Source organism: Scyliorhinus canicula, chromosome 9, assembly GCF_902713615.1.
Source record: "Scyliorhinus canicula chromosome 9, sScyCan1.1, whole genome shotgun sequence".
Lineage (NCBI taxonomy): Eukaryota > Metazoa > Chordata > Chondrichthyes > Carcharhiniformes > Scyliorhinidae > Scyliorhinus > Scyliorhinus canicula.
The window spans coordinates 133,640,195-133,663,118 of NC_052154.1; the positions used below are offsets into that span (position 1 = coordinate 133,640,195).

General features: G+C 48.1%; 1 protein-coding gene across 1 annotated transcript in view; it reads right to left on the bottom strand.

The window, feature by feature from the left end:
• The window catches only part of LOC119971717 (acyl-CoA (8-3)-desaturase-like), a 65,279-nt gene that overhangs the window by 23,210 nt on the left and 19,145 nt on the right, over nucleotides 1-22,924 (bottom strand). Inside the window, exons 2-6 of the mRNA XM_038807657.1 lie at nucleotides 17,228-17,338; nucleotides 16,032-16,229; nucleotides 14,746-14,847; nucleotides 10,310-10,438; nucleotides 5,283-5,343 (exon numbers count right to left, since the gene is read on the bottom strand). Of these exons, the coding sequence (XP_038663585.1) occupies nucleotides 5,283-5,343; nucleotides 10,310-10,438; nucleotides 14,746-14,847; nucleotides 16,032-16,229; nucleotides 17,228-17,338 (601 nt within the window). The remainder of the gene's footprint in view (nucleotides 1-5,282; nucleotides 5,344-10,309; nucleotides 10,439-14,745; nucleotides 14,848-16,031; nucleotides 16,230-17,227; nucleotides 17,339-22,924) is intronic.

The window sequence follows — 22,924 nt, forward strand, 5'->3', positions numbered from 1 at the left end:
CCATCTTCATCCCCAGGGCCTTCTTTAGGAGGGTGACTAGAAGTATTTTGAGCTTTGTGTGGGCGCATGGAACTCCGAGAGTGAAGAGGGTTTTCCTGGAGCGAGGGAGGGATAGAGGCGGGCTGGCGCCGCCCAACCTTTTGGGGTACTATTGGGCGGCCAATGTGTCAATGATGCGTAATTGGGCGATGGGGGGGGAGGGGGGGGGCGGCGTAGAAAAGAATGGGGATGGCGTCTTTTAGAGGTACAAGCCTGGGTGCCTTGGTAACGGCGCCGTTGCCGCTCTCTCCTAAGAGGTATATCACGAGCCCGGTGGTGGCGGCGACCCTAAGAATCTGGGGACAGAGGAGACGACATAGGGGGGAAACAGGGGGCTCGATGGAGGCTCCATTAGGTGGAAATCATCGGTTCATCCCGGGGAACACTGATGGGGGTTTTAGGGGGTGGTATAGGGTGGGCATCAGTAAATTGAGGGACCTGTTTATTGGCAGGAGGTTTGCGGGCCTGGGGGAATTGGAAGATAAATTTGGGCTCCCCCAAGGGAACATGTTCAGATACTTGCAGGTAAAGGCGTTTGCTAGGCGACAGGTAGAGGAATTTCCTTTGCTGCCCTCGTGGGGGGCAATGTACAGAGTGCTTTCGGGGGTGTGGGTCGGAGAGGGGAAGGTGTCTGACATTTAAAAGGTTATGCAGGAGGTGGAGGAGTCGTCAGTGGAGGAGCTGAAGGCTAAATGGGAGGGGGAACTAGGGGAGCAGATAGAGGATGGGACTTGGGCGGATGCCTTGGAGAGGGTTAACTCTTCCTCTTCATGTGCGAGGCTTAGTCTCACCCAATTTAAGGTGCTGCATCGGGCCCATATGTCTGTGACTCGGATGAGTAGGTTCTTTGGGGGTGAGGACAGGTGCACCAGGTGTTCGGGGAGTCCAGTGAATCATGCCCATATGTTCTGGGCATGCCCGGCACTGGAAGAATTCTGGAAGGTGGTGGCGAGGACAGTGTCGTGGGTAGTTGGATCCAGGGTCAAACCAGGTTGGGGACTCGCGATTTTTGGAGTTGCGGCGGAGCCGGGAGTGCAGGAGGCGAAAGAGGCCGGTGTTTTGGCCTTTGCGTCCCTAGTAGCCCGGCGGAGGATCTTGCTGCAGTGGAAAGATGCGAGGCCCCCAAGTGTTGTTATATAAATACAAAATCTTTCAATAAAAATTATTTTTAAAAAAAAAGAATCTAAATGGTGTGGAGGAGTTGAGAATCGGAGAGTACAGACGCAATAATCACTATAAATTGTAACACAGATTAATAAGTCCATAACACAAAAACACAAGCACCGGGGTTCATTTTGTGATAGATAAATTGGAAAGCAGAAAATTTATGTCCAACTTGCATAGAATCTTGATTAAGCCACAATTAGAGCATAGTGCACAGTTGTGGTTTTCATATTCTAAAAAATATACAGAGGCAATGGACAAGATGAAAAAAGGATTTCCTAGGAACACACCAGAACTGAGAGGGAATACTATAAGGAAAGATTGAACAAGCTGGGGCTCTTTTCTCTGGAAAAGTGATGATCGGGGGTGACCTACTGGAGGTCTTTAAGATTATGAAAGGGTTTATTCAGATATGGAAAAACCTTCATGCCCGGAGTCTCACTCCATTGCACATTGCAGTTGTCCACCTCCTTGTGGAATGTGCCTTTGCAAAGAAAGTCTGAAGAGAATTAGGTCGTTTTTGTCATGTTTCGTCCCGAGCAGCTCTGTGATGCAGGACTGGGTGCTCTATGGGCTGTTCCCAGGGACGGTGCTATGTCTTTTCGTCCGACGTCATTTCGTCCAACGACACTTCGTCCACGTCTTTTGGTCCAACGTCTTTTTGTCCGCCCGGCTTTTGGTCCAACGTCACTTCGTCCAATTATCCAATTACAAATAGTTTAATTTAGTTTTTCAATGTTACTGCTCAAGGATCCTCTCCACCTATTTCGCCTCTTAAGGTTGAGTTCTGCATTTGTGCTGCTTGATCTCCAGACATTATTAAGATAAGCTGCAGGATATTCACCCATGTATGCTCCAGCGTGATGAGAGCCATTGTATCTGATGGAATATTTGATCATTTCAGACCTGTAATGTCAGAACCCACTGCCAACCAGAGGTTTTAATCAGTCGACGAAAATAGTGTTTAAATCTGCTTCTTTCAGAACTGCACTCATTGTTTAAATCCAATTAGACTCCCACTTATATCTGTGTCTGTCGGAATTGTAGAATATCAAATCATCTTGTCCTCTCCCCATTATTCTCTCTCGGGTACAGTTCTGGAAATCTAACTTTTAGGGAATTTCGGGAATTTACAATTTACATCAATTTTAAGTAATTTTGGGAATTTTAAGTAATTAGTAAACTTTTAGATTTTTTAACTGCATTTTTAGATTTTTTAACTTTTTAACTGCATTTTTCAACTTGCATTTTACTTGCATTTTATCAATTACTTGCATTTTAGCAATTAAATTCACTTGCTGTATTGTACTTGCATTTTATCAATTAAATGGTTTTATACGGAGTTAATTTGTAATTGGATAATTGGACAAAGTGACGTTGGACCAAAAGACGGGCGGACAAAAAGACGTTGGACCAAAAGACGTGGACAAAGTGTCGTTGGACGAAGTGACGTCGGACGAAAAGACGCGACACGCCCAGGGACACACACCAAGACAAACATCAGCTGCTGGAGGATCATCTGCTTGGTGAAAGACCCTCTTTGGTCTGCCTGAAACCTGTTGGGCATCCAGCGCAAAGAACTGTTCCTGAGAGAGTGCTGCAGATTGGCACATTGCTATGTGCTGAGGGATGCACTAAAGCTTGGGGCAGCCGCCGCAGAGATGCAATGAGGGAAGGTTGCTTTCGAAGACCTTTCAGCCATAGCGAGCCAGGGGAAGGGGAATTGTACAGAATCCCCTCGGGCTGAATAACTCACATTGAATGTATACAGTGAATATTACATGTATCACAGTTGTATTGAAGCACCTCAAGAGTGCAACCTGATCCAGGTAATTGCTTAAATGTCTTTGCACCACTTGTAACAATCATTTTAAAATGTCTAATGTTTCTTTGACTGTATTAAAGTACCTCAAGAGAGCAACATGAGGGGTGTGATTTTCCAGCTGCACTGTGCCCGGTGCCAATCCCACTATTCCCAGTGAATAGCAGGAAAGAACAAAAACGGGTTTCGCGCCGGGAGCTGAATCGACCACGATGATCACAACCCGCAGCGCCTGACATGATCTACATCACGCACTCACTGAGCGTGATCCAGATCAGCATATTTAAATGAGTCTTAAAAGTAATTTAAATATGTTCATCCCATTTGAGGGCGGGGTTTTCTGGCTCCCGGGATTCACCAGCCCCACCGCCGCAGCGTGACACTGGCGTCAATCAGAACTGGTTTCCAAAAATGGAAACCCGACGTGATGGTCAAACCTGGGGGCTCAGAGGCCTTTGTCCTGGCACTTCCCCTGGAACCTGGACAGTGCCACCTGGTGCCTGGGTGCCAGGCTGGCACTGCCAAGAGGTGGGTCCTGAGGAGGGCCATACCCATGAAATGGAGTGAAGGGGGCATGAAGAGGGGGTGCATAATGGTGGGTGGGGGGGGCCTGAGGAGGTGTATGAAGGGTGGGGTGGGTTATGAAAGGTGGGCACATGGGCCTTAAAGATGGGGGTACCTCAGCAATCCCATAGTGGGTATGCTCACTTGGGAAATGGCATGATGCCCTGATGCCAAAGGGGACAAATTGGGGTGGGGCCGGGGCACCCTCATGCCTGCGTGGTGTGGGGGATGGTGATGTGGACATTTAGTGATGGGGGGCTGGTAGTTGACGCTCTGGGATCGAGGGTTCAGAGTGTTGTCCATGTCTGCGGTGGGTCATGATATCCATGGGTGGGGCTTGTGGGGGCCTTTAACTTAACTTCACGATCTGGGCACCCTTTAAATAGGGCACCCGGATCTCGGAGGAGTCGGCCTTTAGTTCCCCACTCCAGAAAGGGCACAATCGTCTGGCCATGCTGCGCCGGAAAAGCTGGGAGAACCCGCTCCTGGGATCCACCTGGCTCACTTGCCCTCGTGGGATTCATCGCAAACACGCAAGTGAATGGACGGGATCACTTTTTGGCAAATCTGCACATTAGAGCAAGCTAGTAAGCCTTTCTCTATAATGTGCCGATTCCAGAGGTACCGGAGGCTTTGGGATTCAATCCCTTCGCCTCAGGGACCTCAGGCAAATGCCCTTCAGCGCTGGTAGGCCTCGGAGATCGGGACGCTACTTTAAGTGGCGTCCCAATCTCTTGCTACAATGTGGAGTTCCAGTGAGCGGAGCTCCCCATTGTAAAAAACGGGGCTGTGTGTGGCCTTAGCCACACATTCCCCATTCGGGCCCCTTATTCAAAGTCAGTCACGTTGAATAGCCATGTGTTTCTCAGCAGTGGGAGTGCTGGGAAAGACACGGCTAAACGCGCTCGCTCGGGAACTTTGTTCCCTTTTGGGAAGATGTGTGATTTTTCAGTGAGAATCTCTCCAAGCTCCAAACAAATGAGTGAGTGTGGGTGAATTGAGATATGGGCAGGATTCTCCGTTATGCCGGCGCCCAGGGGTTTCCCGACAGCATGGGGTTGCTCTACAATAGGAAACACCATTGACCGGCTGGCGTAACGGAGAATCCCACCGGCTGGTTGCAGAAATGTGGTGCGACAGGTCGGAAAATCCCGCCCATGGTTTGCGCCCATACACCCAGTGGGAATCATTCCCGATTCCCACCCAAAATGACGCTCAGCCATTTTTTGGGAGAATTTTGCCTGATGCATGTTGAGAACCTGAATATTATTGCATTTTTTGAAATGTTTGTAAAGTTCCTTCCGATATTGTACGAATAAAGTTAATTTTTACAAAAAAGGACATGGAAAATGGGGGAAACTAGAACTAACGGCCATAAATATAGCCACTATTAAACTCACCAGAGAATTCAGGAGAAACCTTTTTTATCCAGGGAATGGTTAGGATGTGGAATTCTCTATCACACAGAATAGTTGATGTGAGTAGCATGAGTATGTTAAAGTAGAAGCTAGATAAAGGAGAAAAGAGTAGGTTATACCTTTAAGATTAGATGGAGAGGTGAGAGGAGGCTGCTGTGAAGCATAAACATCAACATGAGTCATGTGTGCCCAGTCAATTTTTTCTGTGCAGTATTTTCTATGTCAATCCATTTAAATGCAATGATGCAGAATGACAGAATGCTGCTCGGACTTACTCAGGAAGAAATACTTGTGCTGGTATTGGTATGGCATATATTTCTTCTTCTGTTTCCCCACCTGTCGGTCAAAGAAAACAAAGAAAAGGTTTGCATTGCCTTTGTGTTCAAGTACAAAACTCAAATCAAGACCTGTACATCGGATTTTATAAATAGCACTTCAGCTTCAAACAATGGGAGTACATGTTGACAATCCAGATCTGCAAGTCAGTACACCGTACAGTTTCTCATCCACTGATTTTAAAATCCATCAAGCCACACTGATTTCTATGTCCAAGTTCCCAAACGAGGGGCGGAATTTACTGGCTGTTCACGCCGACAGGATATGCCGGTTCCAACAATGGTGCATGGGCTTCCCAGTGATCAGGGGTGCAGTTAAAGGGAAATCCCATTGACAACGGCAGGACCAGAAAAGCCCGCTGGTGGGCCACCTCTGCCGTTAAAAAACACGCGGCGGGTTGATCGGTAAATCCCACCTGTGGAGTCAACATATAATGCTCTGTGCCAGGAGCACAGATTCATGAAATCCATCCCTCTGTGTTTACTTTGTTTCCCTACCTAGCTTTCATGATCTCCGCTGGTCACCATGGGCTGCCCCATATAGCCCTTCATTCCCACCGAACATGTCCTGTAACTGGCCTTACCTTGTGTTTTGCTTTGTTCAGGTAGGAATTTCTAAATTAATTCCTCTTTTATTTTTGAAAATGTCACTCTCAGAATCTGGGTGCTGTTGACACGGCCAGCATTTATTAACCCACCTTTGGTTGCCCTCAAGATAATAGTTGCAAGCCTTCTTGATCACTGCAGCCACCATGATGAGACAACTCTCACAGTGTCGTTAGGTAGTGAGCTCCAGGATCTTGACCCGGCGACAGTGAAGGAACGGTGATACATGTTCAAATTACGATGGTGAATGGTTATGAGGGGAACATGCATTTGCTGGTGTTTACATGCACCTTCCTCCTTGACGTTTGAGATGGTGGAGTTCACCGGTTTGGATGGTGCTGCTGAAGGAGCCTTTACCGACACTTAATGCTCCTGCACTGTCCGGTGCTAAATATGCACATACACCGAGGCACAGCTAGCTAATTTGTTTTGCATTCACAATATTTAAGACCGGTCTAACTGCTTCAACCTTGCAATTCACCCTGCCCTAGTTGAAGTCCTAAGAATTATTTGTACTGCCTTCACTGTCCCTTCTCCCAGATTCAGGAAGCTGCACTATGTAAATCACTATGGCAGCATGGACACAAGATGCAGAGATTATCCCTGTACTTTCAGATACAGAGTTCCATATATACAAATAAAGAGTCTAACATCCGTTTGAACATAAGAAATATGAGCAGAATGCCATTCACCCCATTGAGCCTGCTCTACCATTCAGCAAGATCATGGTTGATCTACTAACTCAACCTCTTCTTCCCACACCTATCTCCACATCCCTAAATTCCTTTAGTAAACAAATCAGGAACATAAAGACAACAGGTGCGACTTCCATTTAATGATTGATTTATCCAAGGGTCAGGAAACCAGAGGTAGTATTCCACCCAAGGAAGAAGCATAAAAACTGGACAAGACAAACAACCGGTCTGTGGGAGCAGTTTAAAATTCAGTAAAGAAGGACAAAGGGATTGATTAAGAAGGGGAAACTAAAGTTTAAGAGTAAGGGAACATAAAAACTGACTGTAAAGGTTTCTATAGGTATGTGAAGAGAAAAAGATTGGGAAGACAAATGTAGGTCCCTTACAGTCAGAAACAGGGGCATGTATAATAGGGGACAAATAAATGGCTGTGCAACTAAATCCATACTTTGGTTTGTCTTGTCTTCAGAAATGAGGATACAAATCAGGGGCGGAATTCTCTGACCCCCCGCAGGGTCGGAGAATCGCCCGGGGCCGGAGTAAATCCCGCCCCCGCCGTGGCCGGAATTCTCCGCCACCCGGGAATCGGCGGGAGCGGGAATCGCGCCTCACCGCCCGCGATGGACCGAAGTCCCGCCGCTGACAGGCCTCTGCCACCACCGAAGTTTGAACCACCTCTGGTGGCGGCGGGACTGGTGGCGCGGGCGAGCCCCAAAGGTCCTTTGGGGGGGGGGGGGGGGGGGGGGGGCCACGGGGCGATCGGACCCCGGGGGTGCCCCCACGGTGACCTGGCCCGCGATCGGGGCCCACCGATCAGCAGGCGGGCCAGTGCCGTGGGGGCACTCTTTTTCTTCCGCCGCCACCATGGCGGAGGCGGAAGAGACCCCCCTACCGCTCATGCGCCGGTGGTGACGTCAGCAGCCGCTGACGCAACGACGCATGCGCGAAACGGCTAGGGCGTTTCGGCCAACCCCAACGCCAACCAGCGGGCGTCAAAGGCCGTTGGCACCGGTTTTGGCGTCAGTCGGCGTGGCGCCAACCACTCCGGCGCGGTCCTAGCCCCTAAAGGTGCAGTGAATTCTGCACCTTTGGGGAGGCCCGACGTCAGAGTGGTTGGCGCCTCTCCGCTACGCCGGGACCCCCCGCCCCGCCGGGTAGGGGAGAATCCCGCCCCAGATTCCAGAAATGTTGGGGAACACAGTGCTTAGTGAAAGGGAGGAACTGAAGGAGATTAATACTAGTCGAGAAGTGGTGTTAGGGAAATTGATGGGATTGAAGGCTGATAAATCCCCACGGTCTGACAATCTACATCCCAGAGTGCTTAAGGACGTGGCTCTAAAAATGGTGGATGGGTATTGGTGATCATGTTCTAGGAGTCTATAGACTCTGGAATGATTCCTGCAGATTGGCGGGTCGCTAATATAACTCCACTATTTAAAAAGGAAGGTGGCGAGAAAGCAGGGAATTATAGACCAACATGCCTGATGTCAGTAGTGGGGAAAATTCTAGAATCCATTATCAAAGATTTTATAGTTGAGCACTTAGTAAATAGTGGCAAAATCAGACAGAATCAGCATAGATTTACGAAGGGGAAATCATGCGTGGCAAATCTACTGGAATTCTTCGAGGATGTATCTAGTAGAGCAGACGAGGGAGTGCCAGTGGATGTGGTATATTTGGACTTTCAGAAGGCTTTTGACAAAGTCCTGCATGAGCGATTTCTTTATCCCTATTATACATTCCCCTGTTTCTGACTCTAAAATTAAAGTGCATGGGATTAAAAAATAAATAAATTTAGAGTGCCAAATTATTATTTTTTTTCAAATTAAGGGGCAATTTACCATTAGTCAATCCACCTAACCTGCACATCTTTGGGTTGTGGGGTGAAAGCCACGAAGACACAGGGAGAATGAGCAAACTCCACACAGACAGTGATCCAGGGCTGGGATCGAATCCGGGTCCTCAACGCCGTAGACAGTAGTGCTAACCACTGCACCACCATGCTGCCAAAGCCCCTGGGATTAGGGTTAGTGCATTGGGATGGATAGAAAAATGGTTGACAGACAGGAAACAGAGTAGGAATTAATGGGTCTTTTTCAAATTGGCAGACAGTGACTAGTGACATACCACACTGATTGGTGCTAGGACCCCAGCCACTCACAATATATAGTAATGATTTAGACGAGGGACTAAAATGTAAAATCTCCAGATTTGCAGATGACACCACATTGGGTGGGAGGATAAGCTTCGAGGAGAATGTAGAGATCCTTCAGTGTGATTTGGACAAGTTGAGTGAGTGGACAAATGAATGGCAGATGCAATATAATTTGGATAAATGCGAGGTTATCCACTTTGGCAGCAAAAATAAGAAGGCAAATTATTATCTGAATGGCCATAAATTATGAGAGGGGAAGGTGCAATGAAACCTGGATGTCCTCATGCACCAGGCAATGAAGGCAAGTATGCAGGTATAACAGGCGATGAAGAAGGCAAATGGTATGCTGGCCTTTATTGAGAGAAGATTTGAGTACAGGAGCAGGGTTGTCTAGTTGAAATTATACAGGGCCTTGGGGAGGCCACACCTGGAATATTGTGTGCAGTTTTGGACTGCATATCTGAGCAAGGATGTTCTTGCTCTAGAAGGAGTGCAGCGAAGGTTTACCATACTGATTCCTGGGATGGTGGGACTAACGTATGAGGAGAGATTAAGTCGGCTAGGATTGTATTCGCTGGAGTTCAGAAGAATGAGAAACCTATAAAATTCTAACAGGACTGGACAGGATGGATGCAGGAAGGATGTTCCCGATGATGGTTGCCTCCAAAACCAGGGATCAGTCTGAGGATACGGGGTAGACCATTTAGGGCAGAGATGAGGAGAAATTTCTTCACCCAGATAGTGGTGAGCCTCAGGAATCCATTACCGCAGGAAGTAGTTGAGGCCAAAACATTGTGGATGGGATTCTCAGTTCCGGTGACAGCACACCCACACCCGCTGGTTTCCCGGCAGCATGGGATGACACAATGGGAAATCCCATTGGCAAGTGGCGGGGATGGAGAATCCTGCTGATGGCGAGGGCGAGGAACAGGCAGCTGGCAGACCGTGGAATCTGTGTGTTTCAAGAAGCAGTTAGATACAGCACTTATGGTGAAGGGGATCAAAGGATATGAAAGTGGGATTAGGTTATTAAATTGGATGATCAGGCACAATCTTAATGAATGGCGGAGTCAGCTTGAAGGGCCGAATGGCCTCCTTCTGTTCCTATTTTCTATGTATTTGTGAAAATCAGGCCTAAAAAGCAGTCCTAAAGTTGCAATCAACAAACTAAGTTTAAAAAAAAAAATACTTACTCGAATGTGGAGCCACAGTGAGACTCTGGTGGTCATCGCTTGTACTTCCTCCGCACCCCCCCTTGGGCACGTCTCTATCTCTGTCCTACCCGCCTCCATGGCAACCCACACTCCTCCCTGGAGGTTGCTAATCCCACTCACCAGACACACCATACCATTATTTAGAAAACCTTGCTTCCTAAATACTTTTTCCTGTTCACCAGCTTGCCCTTCCACTCTGTCTGCCTGTATCTGATGGATCTTAACAGTTTCTAAAAGCCCTGCCAGTGAAGCTGTCACGGCGTTGAGCAGCCGGCTGGATATCTTTGCTCTACTTGCCTCAACGGAGAGTTTCTTTCCCAGAACAAAAAAGATGGGATGCATGTTGATATCAGGGTCCTTGCGGAAGCAGTTGGGTTTGGCATGATGCTGAAAGTGGAGGTGGTTCCACCAGCTGGCTGGAGCACCCTAGAACCAGAAAAAAGGGAAACCATCAGGCCAGCTCAAGGGAATCAAATGCGAAAACACCTCCAAACCTCAAATAAAGTGTGCACAGCCTTCAGCCACACAGACTGAACTCACGCAGCCACTGGCGTGGATATATTTTTGTTTTGCCCCATATTAATATCAGTGTCCTGGGGGTGCGGGAGGGTTCAGTCTATCTCTGCATTGATTATAAAAAGGGAATAACAATCATCTCTTCAAGATGTTCACTCTTTCTGGGATATAATTCACATGTGTAGGCTTCATGGAGCAAGTGTACGGTGCAAGAAACTAGAGAAGGAATTGATGGTGTCTGTGTATTTCTTTTATTTATTTGTTCATGGAATGGGCACTGTTGGCTAGACCAGCATTTATTGCCCATCCCTAATTGCCCTCAGACAGTAGTTTTAAACAAACATTACAGGAGTTGATATGGAGTCAGTGCCCTAAAGCAGTTGATATGGAGTTGGTTTGGGGATGTGCATAGCATCGAGCGAGACAGACAGCGATAAATATGGAGCATATGTTATAGAGATACAAACATAAAAGAAAGAGCGAGAGGAACTGAAGGCAAAATATAAAGAGAGCAAACAGCAGATAGAGAGAGAGACAGAGTACAAAAGAGGTTGACGGAAAGAGGCAAAGAGGGACAGAGAGAGAAAAGGATGGACACAGGAATCTAGGCAGACATAAGTAAGGAATTTATTTGAAGCTGCTCCTGTTTCAAAGCTTAATTTTGTCAGAAGTGGAGATATAGAGAAGGGAGAGAAAGAGAGAAGAAAGTGTGAGAGTAAAGTAGGGACAAGGAGAATGAGCACGAGACAGGAAGTGAATAAAGTAAACTAGAGAGATACATGTTACTGGGTTAGGGTGTGGGCGCGATCGACTGGCCTTCCCCAGGATTCCCGATGGCTGTTACGCCTCGCGAGATCTAACCAGATCGCGCGAGATGTCGCGGTCTGGTCCCACCCACAATGGACGTGACCCAGTCTCACACGGCTACGTGAATTTAATAACACACTTAGCCATGCTCGCGCCGGACCTAACAGCCCCCAGCATCTACTGGCCTTGCTAAGGAGACCCCAGCTGGGCGATGTTCAGTACTGGTCCCCACAAACAAGGACAAGGTGGAACGGTACCTGTGGGGGGGGGGGCAGGGTGGCATTTATCCCATACCAGGATCAGGCCCAGGTGTGCCCTGTCTCTGTGAGGCTGGTTTGGGGGGGGGGGGGGCTAGATGCCCCCCTTATAGTTGAGTTGGGGCTTTCGGGGGGGGGGGGCATTAAAGAAACAGAGTGTTGTTCGATTGCGGGGTCGTTCCCACCTAGAACAGACTATTTTCTTTTGGTGAAATCGTGCCCTGTGTCTATGATACAGGAATATAGTAGACTAGCAATGACTTCCAGTGGTGACTATGTGGTGAGCAGTCGCACATGTGGTGGCTCCTGCCAGGGTACTTGGTTTTGGCCCTTACTACCTGGTTTGTGGATGACTTCTTTGGAGGAAATTGGTGTAGTTGGATGGAATAAGTTCCCCTCGTTCGAGTAATATCCGGTAAAAATAGCTCAAGTCAGAAGTCGGGCAAGGGATTTTCTCTAAACTCAGTGGGAGGAACATGGCAGTGGTTCCTGTGGAGTCAGTGGCCCCTCAGTGGATGACTGAGAAGTTGGTCAGCTTCTTGACCGACAAATTTAAGAAGCAGCGGCAGGCGGTCACCAAGGACCTGGAGAGGGCAATGGAGGGGGCATTGACCCAATTCGGGCAGCCATGGACAAGATGGACCAGTGGATAGAGGTACAAGAGGTGACGATACAGAAGGTGGAGGTGGCACTCTCTGATCATAGTGATTGGATTATCTCCCTGTTGGCAAAGATGGCATTGCTGGCTGAAGAGCATAAAGCTTCAAGAGAATCACTCCAGACAGCAAACCTTAAGGATTGTTGGGCGACTGGAGGCCTGGAGGGCTCCAACTCCATGGACTATTTGTCTAAGGTGTTCGGAAAGTTGGTGGAGGAGGAGGTCTTTTCGACCGCATCCGAGTTGGACTGGACCCAGAGATCACAGAGGCCGAAGGCCAGGTCTGGGAAGCCACCACGGGCAATCATAGTTAGGTTTCCCTGATAAGGTGCGGGTCCTGAGCTGGGTGAAGGGCCATCGAGACTGTCGATGGGACGTTATGTCATCAGAATACATCAAGATGTACAAGAGCAATGTGAGATTTGGAGTGATGTATCTGGCTCGTCTTTGGGTGACTCTCAAGAACAATGACTATTACTTTGATGCTGGAGTATGCAAATGAGTTTGTTAAGAAGCACGGACTGGGGGTGAATTAAAGTGCTTAAGGGCATGTATTTGTATTTTCTGTGGGAATTTTTGTAAGGTGGGGAAGGGCTAGGGGTTGTGCCTGGGCTTGTTGAGGGGTGTTTTTTGGGGGGGCAGGTTTGGGGCTTGTGTACTGCGCTTTTTGTATTCTGTTTTTTTATAATTTTGCAAGTGAGCTGGGTGTTGATTTTCCTCGAGGGTTTTATATTAAAGTTTGGTTTGCACATGGAGCCTGACTGTTGATATACTGACTTTGATTTATACCCTGTGCAGGGGTCATCCTGCTTGCAGTATTGCTAGAGGGGGAGATGCCTGCAGCTGGCTACCATTGGAATGAGTGTTTGTGCTTTTTTAAGGTAGCAAGATTTGGCCTTTGTTTCTAGTTGGTTTGGTTTGGCAGATAGGGAGGGGAAGCTTTTGTTTCTTTGTTGGTTGGGTGTTTGGTTTTCTGGGTGGGGTGGAGCTGGGAGACAGGGAGGGGTACACTGCTGACATTGATGGTTCCTTTGTTTTTAAGAGTGGCTTGATGGACAATGTGGCGGCCACCCAAGGTTAGCCCAGAGGTGGTGCAGATTGTGGCTCTACTGGATTGCCTCACAAGGTGGATATGGCTGATCTTGGGTCGGGGATGGGGCTCAGAGGCCCCCTATCCAGTTGATAACGTGGAATGTGAGGGTGTTGAATGGCCCAGTAAAAAGGTGCCGGATGTTTACGCACCTGAGGACCTTGCAGGCAAATGTGTTTTTCCTACAAGAGACCCAACTGAAGATTAAGGATCAAACAAGGTTGCAGATAGGTTCTGTGGGGCAGGTATATCACTCAGGTTTTGATTATAAGGTGCGGGGGATGCTGTGTTGCTTAATAAGAGGGTGGTTTTTTCTGCAGTTAACACATTGGCAGACCCAAGTGGGAGGTACGTAATCATCAGTCGTTTGCTGGCGGGTATTCCAGTGGTGTTGGTCAATGTGTATGCACCGAACTGGGATGAAACGGCATTCATTAATAAGATCCTGGTTACTTTCCCAGACCTTGATTCACATCGGTTAATTAGGGGGTGGGGAAGGACTTCACTTATCTTTTAGATCCTAGGTTGGCTAGGTCAAGTCCCAAGTCACTGAGTCAATCTGGGATGGCAAAGAGGTATTGGTGTTCATGGAACAGATTGGAGGGTGGGGGATCAGACCCGTGGATATTTAAGTTTATAAGAATTAAGGGGCAAATTCTCCCTTGCCCGGCGCCGATAGCATAACTGCCGATCGGGCGGACAATCGACTCCGAAATTGGGGCTGGCCAGCCATGCTCCGCTCCCTCTGAAATGGCGTCATCGTGGCAGGCATGCACCGTTGTAGTCGTAAAAGACCACACATGCTCTGCTGGTGACAGCACTTAACAGCTGAAGCAGAGAATCCAGCCCAAGGAGGTTTTTTTTCCCCCCCACGTCCATTGGGTTTACACCCGGATTATGGGTAGGTCTCTTCTCCCTGGGGTAAGCTGGGGTGGGGCACTCGGTAATAGTGATATGGGATCATGCTCCACATTTTGTGGACTTGATGTTGGAGCCGGGCCATTCTCAGTGTCCCCAGTGAAGATTAGGAACGTCGTTCCTTGTGGAGGAGGGATTTTGTGAGCGAATATCCTCTGTCATTGGAGAGTATGCTGAGTTCAACAGGAATGAGGTGGTCTCGCCCTCAAGCATGCTCTAGCATTCAAGTATACCATGAGGGGGTCAGCGGAAACCTTTCATCTCCTTTTTCAGAGATCGGGTTACCATCAGCTTTTCGGGAGGGCGGGGGTTTGACTCTATTTTGTTTAGGTTTTTTTAAAGTCTCATACGAGGTGGGGGGGGGGGGGTTGTTGTATTGTTGTTTGTGGATAATAAAAAAAAATCTTAATAAAAATATATTTCTTAAAAATAATAGATGAGCAACAAAGCACTGCAGTAAATTCCATACATACATAGTGTGACCCACCTTCAGGTGGCCAATAATAAACTTGTGGACAAGATGGTTCCACTTGGACTTGCTAAACACAGAGAGATGGCCAAAGTCATGCTGTAGCCAACCACCCTGAGCCTGTAAATAAAATCACAAGAGAGCACATTACATCTAAATACCACAACAATTTTCATCAACTGGGAAGTCCATGTTACTGTGGCCAGTCTGAGCTTACGATTAAAATGACTCTTCAGACTAAGCACAGGGATCAGAAGGTCCCAGGTTGGAATCCTGGGGCGGGATTCTCCCCTACCCGGCGGGGCGGGGGGTCCCGGCGCAGCAGAGTGGCGCCAACCACTCCGTCGTCGGGCCTCCCCAAAGGTCGGAATTATCCGCACCTTTAGGGGCCAAGCCCTCATATTGAGGGGCTAGGCCCGCATCAGAGTGGTTGGCACCACGCCGACTGGTGCCAAAACCGGCACCAACGGCCTTTCACGCCCGCCACCCGGCGCCGGGGCTGGCCGAAAGTCCTTCGCCGGTTCGCACATGCGCCGGTGCATCAGCATGCGCGCTGGGGGATTCTCTTCCGCCTCCGCCATGGTGGAGGCCGTGTCGGCGGCGGAAGAAAAAGAGTGCCGCCACAGCACTGGCCCGTCCGCCGATCCATGGGCCCCGATCGCGGGCCTGGCCACTGTGGGGGCACCCCCCGGAGACCGATCACTCCCCGCTCCCCCCCAGGACCCCGGGGGCCCGCTCGCGCCGCCGATCCCTCCGCCACCAGAGGTGGTTCAAACCACGGCGGCGGGAGAGGCCTATCAGCGGCGGGGCTTCGGCCCATCGCAGGCCGGAGAATCGCCGCGGGGGGCTCGCCAATCGGCGGGGTGTGATTCCCGCCCCCGCCAATTCCCGGGTGGCGGAGAATTCCGGCCACGGCGGGGGCGGGATTTTCGCTGGCCCCGGGCGATTCTCCGACCCTGCGGGGGGTCGGAGAATTTCGCCCCTGATCTTTGATCAGACGGATTGCAAATCTGCTAGTTAGAACAGCCCTCTCTGAAGTGACTGGGCTAAATCAAAGTTTGTGATATTCAGAAACCCCGAATCACATGGTGACTGGTGAAATATAATTTCTGGCATTTCATAAGGTAAATGTTGTTGACAGGATTCACTGGTGACCACAACGTTAAAACATTATATTACACACTTGGACAAATCAGACTGAGAAACAAATCCCACTTCACGTAGTGCACACTCCAGTTAACACGTCAGCTGGATGTGTGCAGGAGAGGTTCACCTAGTTACACGCCAGCTAACTGTGAACCTACCTGCACAATGGCCAGGAGAGCTGTGCTGATCAGAAAAGGGAGCAAGGAGGTGCCAAAATACCATAGGGTGAGCCAGGCCGCAACATCGAGGAGCAGAAGGTGCACTAGCAGTCCAGCAAAGAACAGTTTATTTGGCTTTAGGAGGTTTGTCCTTTCCACCAGGGCACGTAGTTCCCGGAAATCGTCCGTTGCCGGTTTCTGAGAGAGAAATGGAGAAAATGACCATCGGCATCAAAAGCAAAGTGCTGCTGAACAGCGTTAGTACGACTGCACCTCAAGTGATCACTCGTATTGAGAAATTTGTGCTGTCTTGAACCATCTTGTCCAAATAATGTTGAAAAGCAGGTGACTATTTTCTGTGTTGGAGTAAACAGGACAGCACCCTGTAAATCTTTCTTCGGCATGCATGGCAGTAGCAACAATTCTCTAGTCAAGAAGATTTGTATTTATATAACAGGCTGGATTTTCCGCAGTTCAGCGCGGGGGCGGAGAATCCAATTTCACACCGAAATCAGGCCCGTGCGGGTCCGGCAATTCTCCAGGACCCGAGAATCGGCATGATCGCAGAGTACTCCATGCAGCTGGGGGCCCATTGCCAGAGGACAGCCCAGCGATCCTCCGCTCCCAACCAGCCGAGTTTCCGGCGGCGTGGAACTAACTCAGTCCGCAGCCACCCTGGTGGCGGGCAGGCGGGGGGGTGGGGGGGGGGGGAGATCCGTGCGGTCAGACTTTTGGGCGCGCGGCCGATTGTGTGGGGGGTCTCTTTTCCCGGTGTGGTTCCGTGGTTCGAGACTGCCATGATGCTCGGCGTGGCCGCTGGAGGCTGCCGCCGTGCGCCTGCGCGGACACAAAACCACAAGTGCGGGGGCCCATATCCACAGCTAAAGGTGTGTGTATTACTCTGGGTCCCAGCTGGCCCCCTGCAGGTCATTGAATCCACTCCACGTTTTCCCAGGAATCTCCAGAGTAAACGCCTTTGTTTTTATGCTGGCGTGGGGACATAGTCCAATTTTGGGAGAATCCAGCCCCGTGTCTTTGGTGACCTCAGGATGACCCAAAGAGCATTACAGCCAATTAAGTATAGTAAATGTGCATTAGGACATGTACACAGTAAGATCCCAAAATAGCAATGTGATAATAACCGGACATTCTTCCCAGATCCCATTCTGCAGAACAGTGATTGAGAAAGTACTCACACTTTTCCACGATTCCAAGCTGGGCTGGTCAGGAGCAAGCTCTCCGATCAGCAGTGATTTCAGGTACTTGTTCACCAGCGTCTTATCAATATGAAAGGCAGTAAAAGGATCCTAAAGGAAGAGACCAATAGTTATCCTGCGCAAAATGCTATTATTTATACAAACAATGAGGTAAAGTTTGAAAGTGTTCCAAAAGCTCAGATTTTGTTTTAAACTACAGAAATCTAGATGGAAGGTGAAATCAAATCAAGCAGGGCACCACCAAGGCTAAAAAGATTGGGACTGTTGTAAGAATCCAGCCTGCCCATTTTCTTTTCTTATTTTATTTTTGTCCATGGAGCCATACCTCGGAATGTCTTTAAGCAGAAGACTCGAGCTGAAGTAGCCTGTTTGGCAGGATATTGTGTTCCCAGGTTTTATATTTGGAGAAGAGAGGCCAGATTCTTCGGCGGAAAGTGAATTTTAGGAACCGGTTTTGGAAGGAATCAGTTTGATTGGCTAACGGATGGCCAAGGACCGTGTTCTGCCTGACCAATGATTGGTTCCTTGTGTGACGCTTTCTGGGAGAACGTGGCAGAAATATTTAGACCTTGGAAGTGAAACAAACTCTCCCTCTCCTGCTTTCTGAAAAAATAACTGCTTTATTGCTCTAAAACCAGTGAGCACCAGCCCAAGGGTCATTACATACTTCAGATACATAAATTGAGAATTGATCCCAAACCTGGAGGAAGGGAAGATGCAGGGAAGCAAGGCTTTTAGGCATTAAGGGTTACAGGAGACCGACATACCCACAATCAGATCAGCCATCATCTTATTGAATGTTTTTGAAAATCCATTCACTGGATGTGGGCGTCTCTGGCTACACCAGCATTTATTGCCCATCCCTAATTGCCCTTGAGAAGGTGGTGGAGAGCTGCCTTCTTTAACTGTTGAAGTGTAGGTACACCCACATTGCTGTTAGGGAGTTCCAGGATTTAGAGCCAGGAACAGTGACGGAATGGTGACATATTTCCACGTCGAGATGGTGTGAGGTTCAGAGGCAAACTTCAAATTAGTGTTCCCATGCTTCGGCTGACTGGTGATGGCGCACGCTCGAGGGGCCGAATGGACTATTCCTCCTCCTGTTTCTCATGATCTGTACAGCTTTGATGTTTTGGGAAAGAATAGGTCAGAGTAGCTAAATTAATGTTTCAACACGATCAGGATTTAGGGAGGAGGAAGAACGTGCAGGATGAGGTCGGAACACTGGGCAATGCTTAGACTGGCAAATTTTAGAATATCATCAGAATAAAATATCAAGAAAAATGAGGTGGGAGACAGAGACTGAAAATGAGAATGGAGAGAAGGGTTGCCTACTTCTTGACAAATCTGTTCCTTTATTCTGTCTGGGAGAGTGTTCATGAGATTGTTCACGTGGGTTGTTGGCGATGACTCTTGGTTGTACTAAGATTTTAGACCAGCTGGATTATTTTAGCTGAGTTAGAGGAACCTTTTATTGGGTGGGTCCTTGGAGATTTTCAGGGGCAATGTAAACTCTAACTAATGAAAATACACACATATGATTGAAACAGTTATTGCAGAGAGGGCTAACTTGAACAATAAATTGCTTCATTTATTGAGCTGATTACTTTGCCAACACAACACTCTTACATATAGACTTACAAATTAGGAGCAGGAATAGGCCATTCAGCCCCTCAAGCCTGTTCCACCATTCAATAAGATCATGGGTGCAATCTAACAGAATTGCAACGGGGTCCTGTGTCGAGTACATTTATTTGGGTGTTTACCAGCATTCATAGCACCAGGAAAGACCATGCTATCGAATGAGACTCTGCTGCAATCTAGGGCCTCAGCAGGGAATGCCCCACCAAGGCCACACTTGGTCCCATATCCTGCATTGAGGAGCTCCGCTCACCAGAATGCCTTCATGCAGGAGGAAATCAGACCGCCATTTTTAAATGGTGTCCTGATCTCTTGACCCCCCCCCCCCCGACCTGTGACCCCCAGACCCTCCAAAATCCCAACTTACCTATAAAGGGGTCCTCGCGTTCCCTCCCAAACCCAACTTACCCCATGGCCCGAACCCGGCGTGGGCACAATACCAGCCTGGCAGTGGGCACTACTAGCCTGGACCCTGGCAGTGTCCCTGTCAGCCTGGACAGCTTGGAAATAAGGAAATATATAATATATATATATCATTCTGGCTTTACACTGACTCAAGATATGGCTGGCTACGACTCACACAAAATACATTTGTGGCATTCACAAAACCACAGCAATCGTCATCTCCAAAGATGTCCCCTTGATTGCAGTAATCAAATTCTAAGGAAATGCACAAAGGCCCCTTTACATTTCTGAGGTAAAGCCCTAGTCAAAGGAGACAATGCATCTCTGAAGACAAATGGATCCTGAAATCTTTGGTAAACTTATTAATGGATGAAATATTAACCATCTCAATAATCCTGACCAGGATGGAGTCTGGGTCATGCAGAGGGTCCAGTTTGGGGAGCTGGTGACAAAGTACTCAAAGTGCTCTGGCAAAGTACTCTTCAAACCCGGTGGTTGTTTCCACTTTAAAAATATGGAAGCAACTCCATCAGCACTTCAAGTTGGGGTCAGCATCAAGGTGGGCCTCAATTTGCATGAACTACTTGTTCAAACTAGCGAAGTTGGATACCACATTTGGGGGATAGAAGGGACAGGGGCTGGAGAGAGTGAGGGATTTATTTTTAGGGGCAGTTTGACAGCCTGGAGAAGCAAAAAGAGAAAGTCGGGTTCTTGAGCTCGGACACACTTGGGTACCTCCAGCTTCGGAATTTTGTTCGATTGATATTTCCAACATTTCCGTTTGTGCCGCCTTTAACCTTATTGGATAGGATGCTTTCTTGCTTGGGATCGGAAGAGAGTAATTAGTCCGGCATCTATGGATGTATTTTGGGGGAAGAGTCAGTCTCGGTGGAGGGGGTGAAGGTTAAATGGGAGGAGGGACTCATGCTGGATGAGGAGGTGTGCAGTGAGACCCCCTGCATGGTGAACACATCATTCTGTGCGAGGCTGAATTTGATACAACTCAAGGTAGTGTTTAGGATGCACCTCATGAAAGCCAGAATGAATCGTTTCTTGGAGGGGATTGAGGATAAGTACGAGCGCTGTTCGAGAGGGCCTGCGAACCATATGCACTTGTTCTGGTCCTGTCCCAAGCTTGTGGGTTTCTGTGTCTCTTTTTCCAGCACCATATCGGCAATCCTGAATATTGAGTTGAAGCCGTGTCCTTTAGTGGCTATAGTAGGGGTATCGACCCTGCTGGAGTTGCGGGCAGGGGCAGATGCCTCAGCACTCGTCTCGCTAATTGCTCAGAGGCAAATTCTCCTGATTTGGAGACTGGCGATACCACAAAGTGCCTCGGCGTGGCTAGGTGACTTGGAGTTTTTGCACCTCGAGAAGGTGAAATATACAGTGAGTGGGTCAATTGAAGGGTTCTACTGCAGATGCCAACCGTTCATATTGTACTTTAAGGAACTGATCACAGTTAGCTGTTGGGGGGATGCCGGGGAGAGTAAAGGGGTTTAATAAGTTATTGTTTTTATTATTCTGTTTACCATTGCTTGTAATTTTTTGTATAAAATGAAAGAAGTTTAATAAAAAATATATTCAAAAATAATCCTGACCAGGAATATACATCCTTTGTCTAAATCAAGGGGAAGAAGTGAGTTATGTTGCATAACTTCCCCCACCCCCAATTTGTTAGAACCTGCAATATTGCCTTGTGAAGCTAAAAGAGTCAGTCTGCCATCTTCCATCAACCAAATAATAGCAGGAGCAGAGTTCTGTTGAGGTTTAAATTACCTCGCCTTAATCTACACTGTTTCTACTGGAACATATGAGAGCCTGTACTAGTGCCTACTCAAGACTAGTTTGTCTCTACATGTTTCTCCCATTGTAGAAGTTTCAGCCAGCTACCCTCGCTGAAGGAATACACTATTCAGCTTTCGATTCTAGTCTCTGGAATCACATGAAGCTATAATTCTTATTTTGTCTGTGGTGTTTGCTCTGTCTCTCTTTCTTTCCTTATCCTTCTTTTATTGTGTGAATGTATCAAGGGTTATTAATCGTGGACTGGATCTCTCCAAATTTAAGGGTTGGGGAAAATGTGCCACCACTTATCAAGGGGGAAATATAAAATACAAAAAAACTTTTCTGTTTCGCATATATATAGTTCTCCTCTCACGGATGGAGAAATCAGGGCTGTTTGATATTAAATCCCCTCTTGTTCACAGCAATACCCAGATCCCTCTGTATCGCATTGAGGATACCCTCAATCGTGTTGTGTGGCACTACCACTGTGCTAAATGGGATGGACTTCGAATATATCTAGCAACTCAAGGCTGGGCATCCATGAGGCGCTGTAGGCCATCAGCAGCAGCAGAATTGTATTCAACCACAATCTGCAACCTCAAGGCCCAGCATATTCCCACTCTACCATTACCACCAAGGCAAGAGATCAACCCTGGTTCAATGAAGAATGCAGGCGAGCATGCCAAGAGCAACATCAGGCATACCAAAAAATGAGGTGTCAACCTGGTGAAGCTACAACACAGGACTACTTGTGCGCCAAACAACATATGCAGCAAGTAATAGACAACTAAGTGATTCAACAACCACCGCATGAGATCTAAACTCTGCAGTCCTGTGACATCCAGCCATGAATGGTGGTGGACAATTAAACACCTCACTGGAGGAGGAGGCTCCATAAATATCCCCATCATCAATGATGGAGGAGCCCAGCACATATGTGCAAAAGACAAGGCGGAGGCATTCACAACAATCTTCAGCCAGAAGTGCCGAGTAGATGATCCGTCTCAATCTCCTCCGGAGGTACCCAGCACTGCAGATGTTAGTCTTCAGCCAATACGATTCACTCCACATAATATCAAGAAAAGGCTGAAGGCACTGGATACTACAAAGGCTATGGGTTCTGATAATATTTCAACAATAGTGCTCCAGAACTTGCTGCACCCCTCACCAAGCTGTTCCAGTACAGCTACAACATTGGCATCTACCCGGCGATTGTAAAATTGCACTGTATACAAGAAAGAGGACAAATCCAACCCAGACAATTATCGCCCTATCAGTTTATTCTCCATCATCTGCAAAGTGATGGAAGGAGTCATCAACAGTGCTATCAAGCGGCACTTACTCAGCAATAACCCTGCTCACGGATGCTCAGTTTGGGTTCCACCAGGATCACTCAGCTCCTGACCTCATTACAGCCTTGGTTCAAACATGGAGAAAAGAGCTGAATGCCAGACGTTAAGTGAGAGTGGCTGCCCTTGACATCAAGGCAGGATTTGACCGAGTATGGCATCAAGGAGCCCTAACTATACTGGAGTCAATGGGAATCAGGAGGAAAACTGTCCGCTGATTGGAGTCATACCTGGCACAAAGGAAGATGGTTGTGGTGGTTGGACATCAATCAACTAAGCTGCAGGACATCACTGCAGGAGTTCCTCAGAGTAATGTCCTGGACCCAACCATCTTCAGCTGCTTCATCAATGACTTGCCTTCCATCAGAAGGGGAGATTTTTGCGGATGACTGCACAATGTTCCGCACCATTCGCGACTCCTCAGATAATGAAACAGTCCATGTCCAAATGCAGCAAGACCTGGACAATATCCAGGCTTGATCTGACAAGTGGC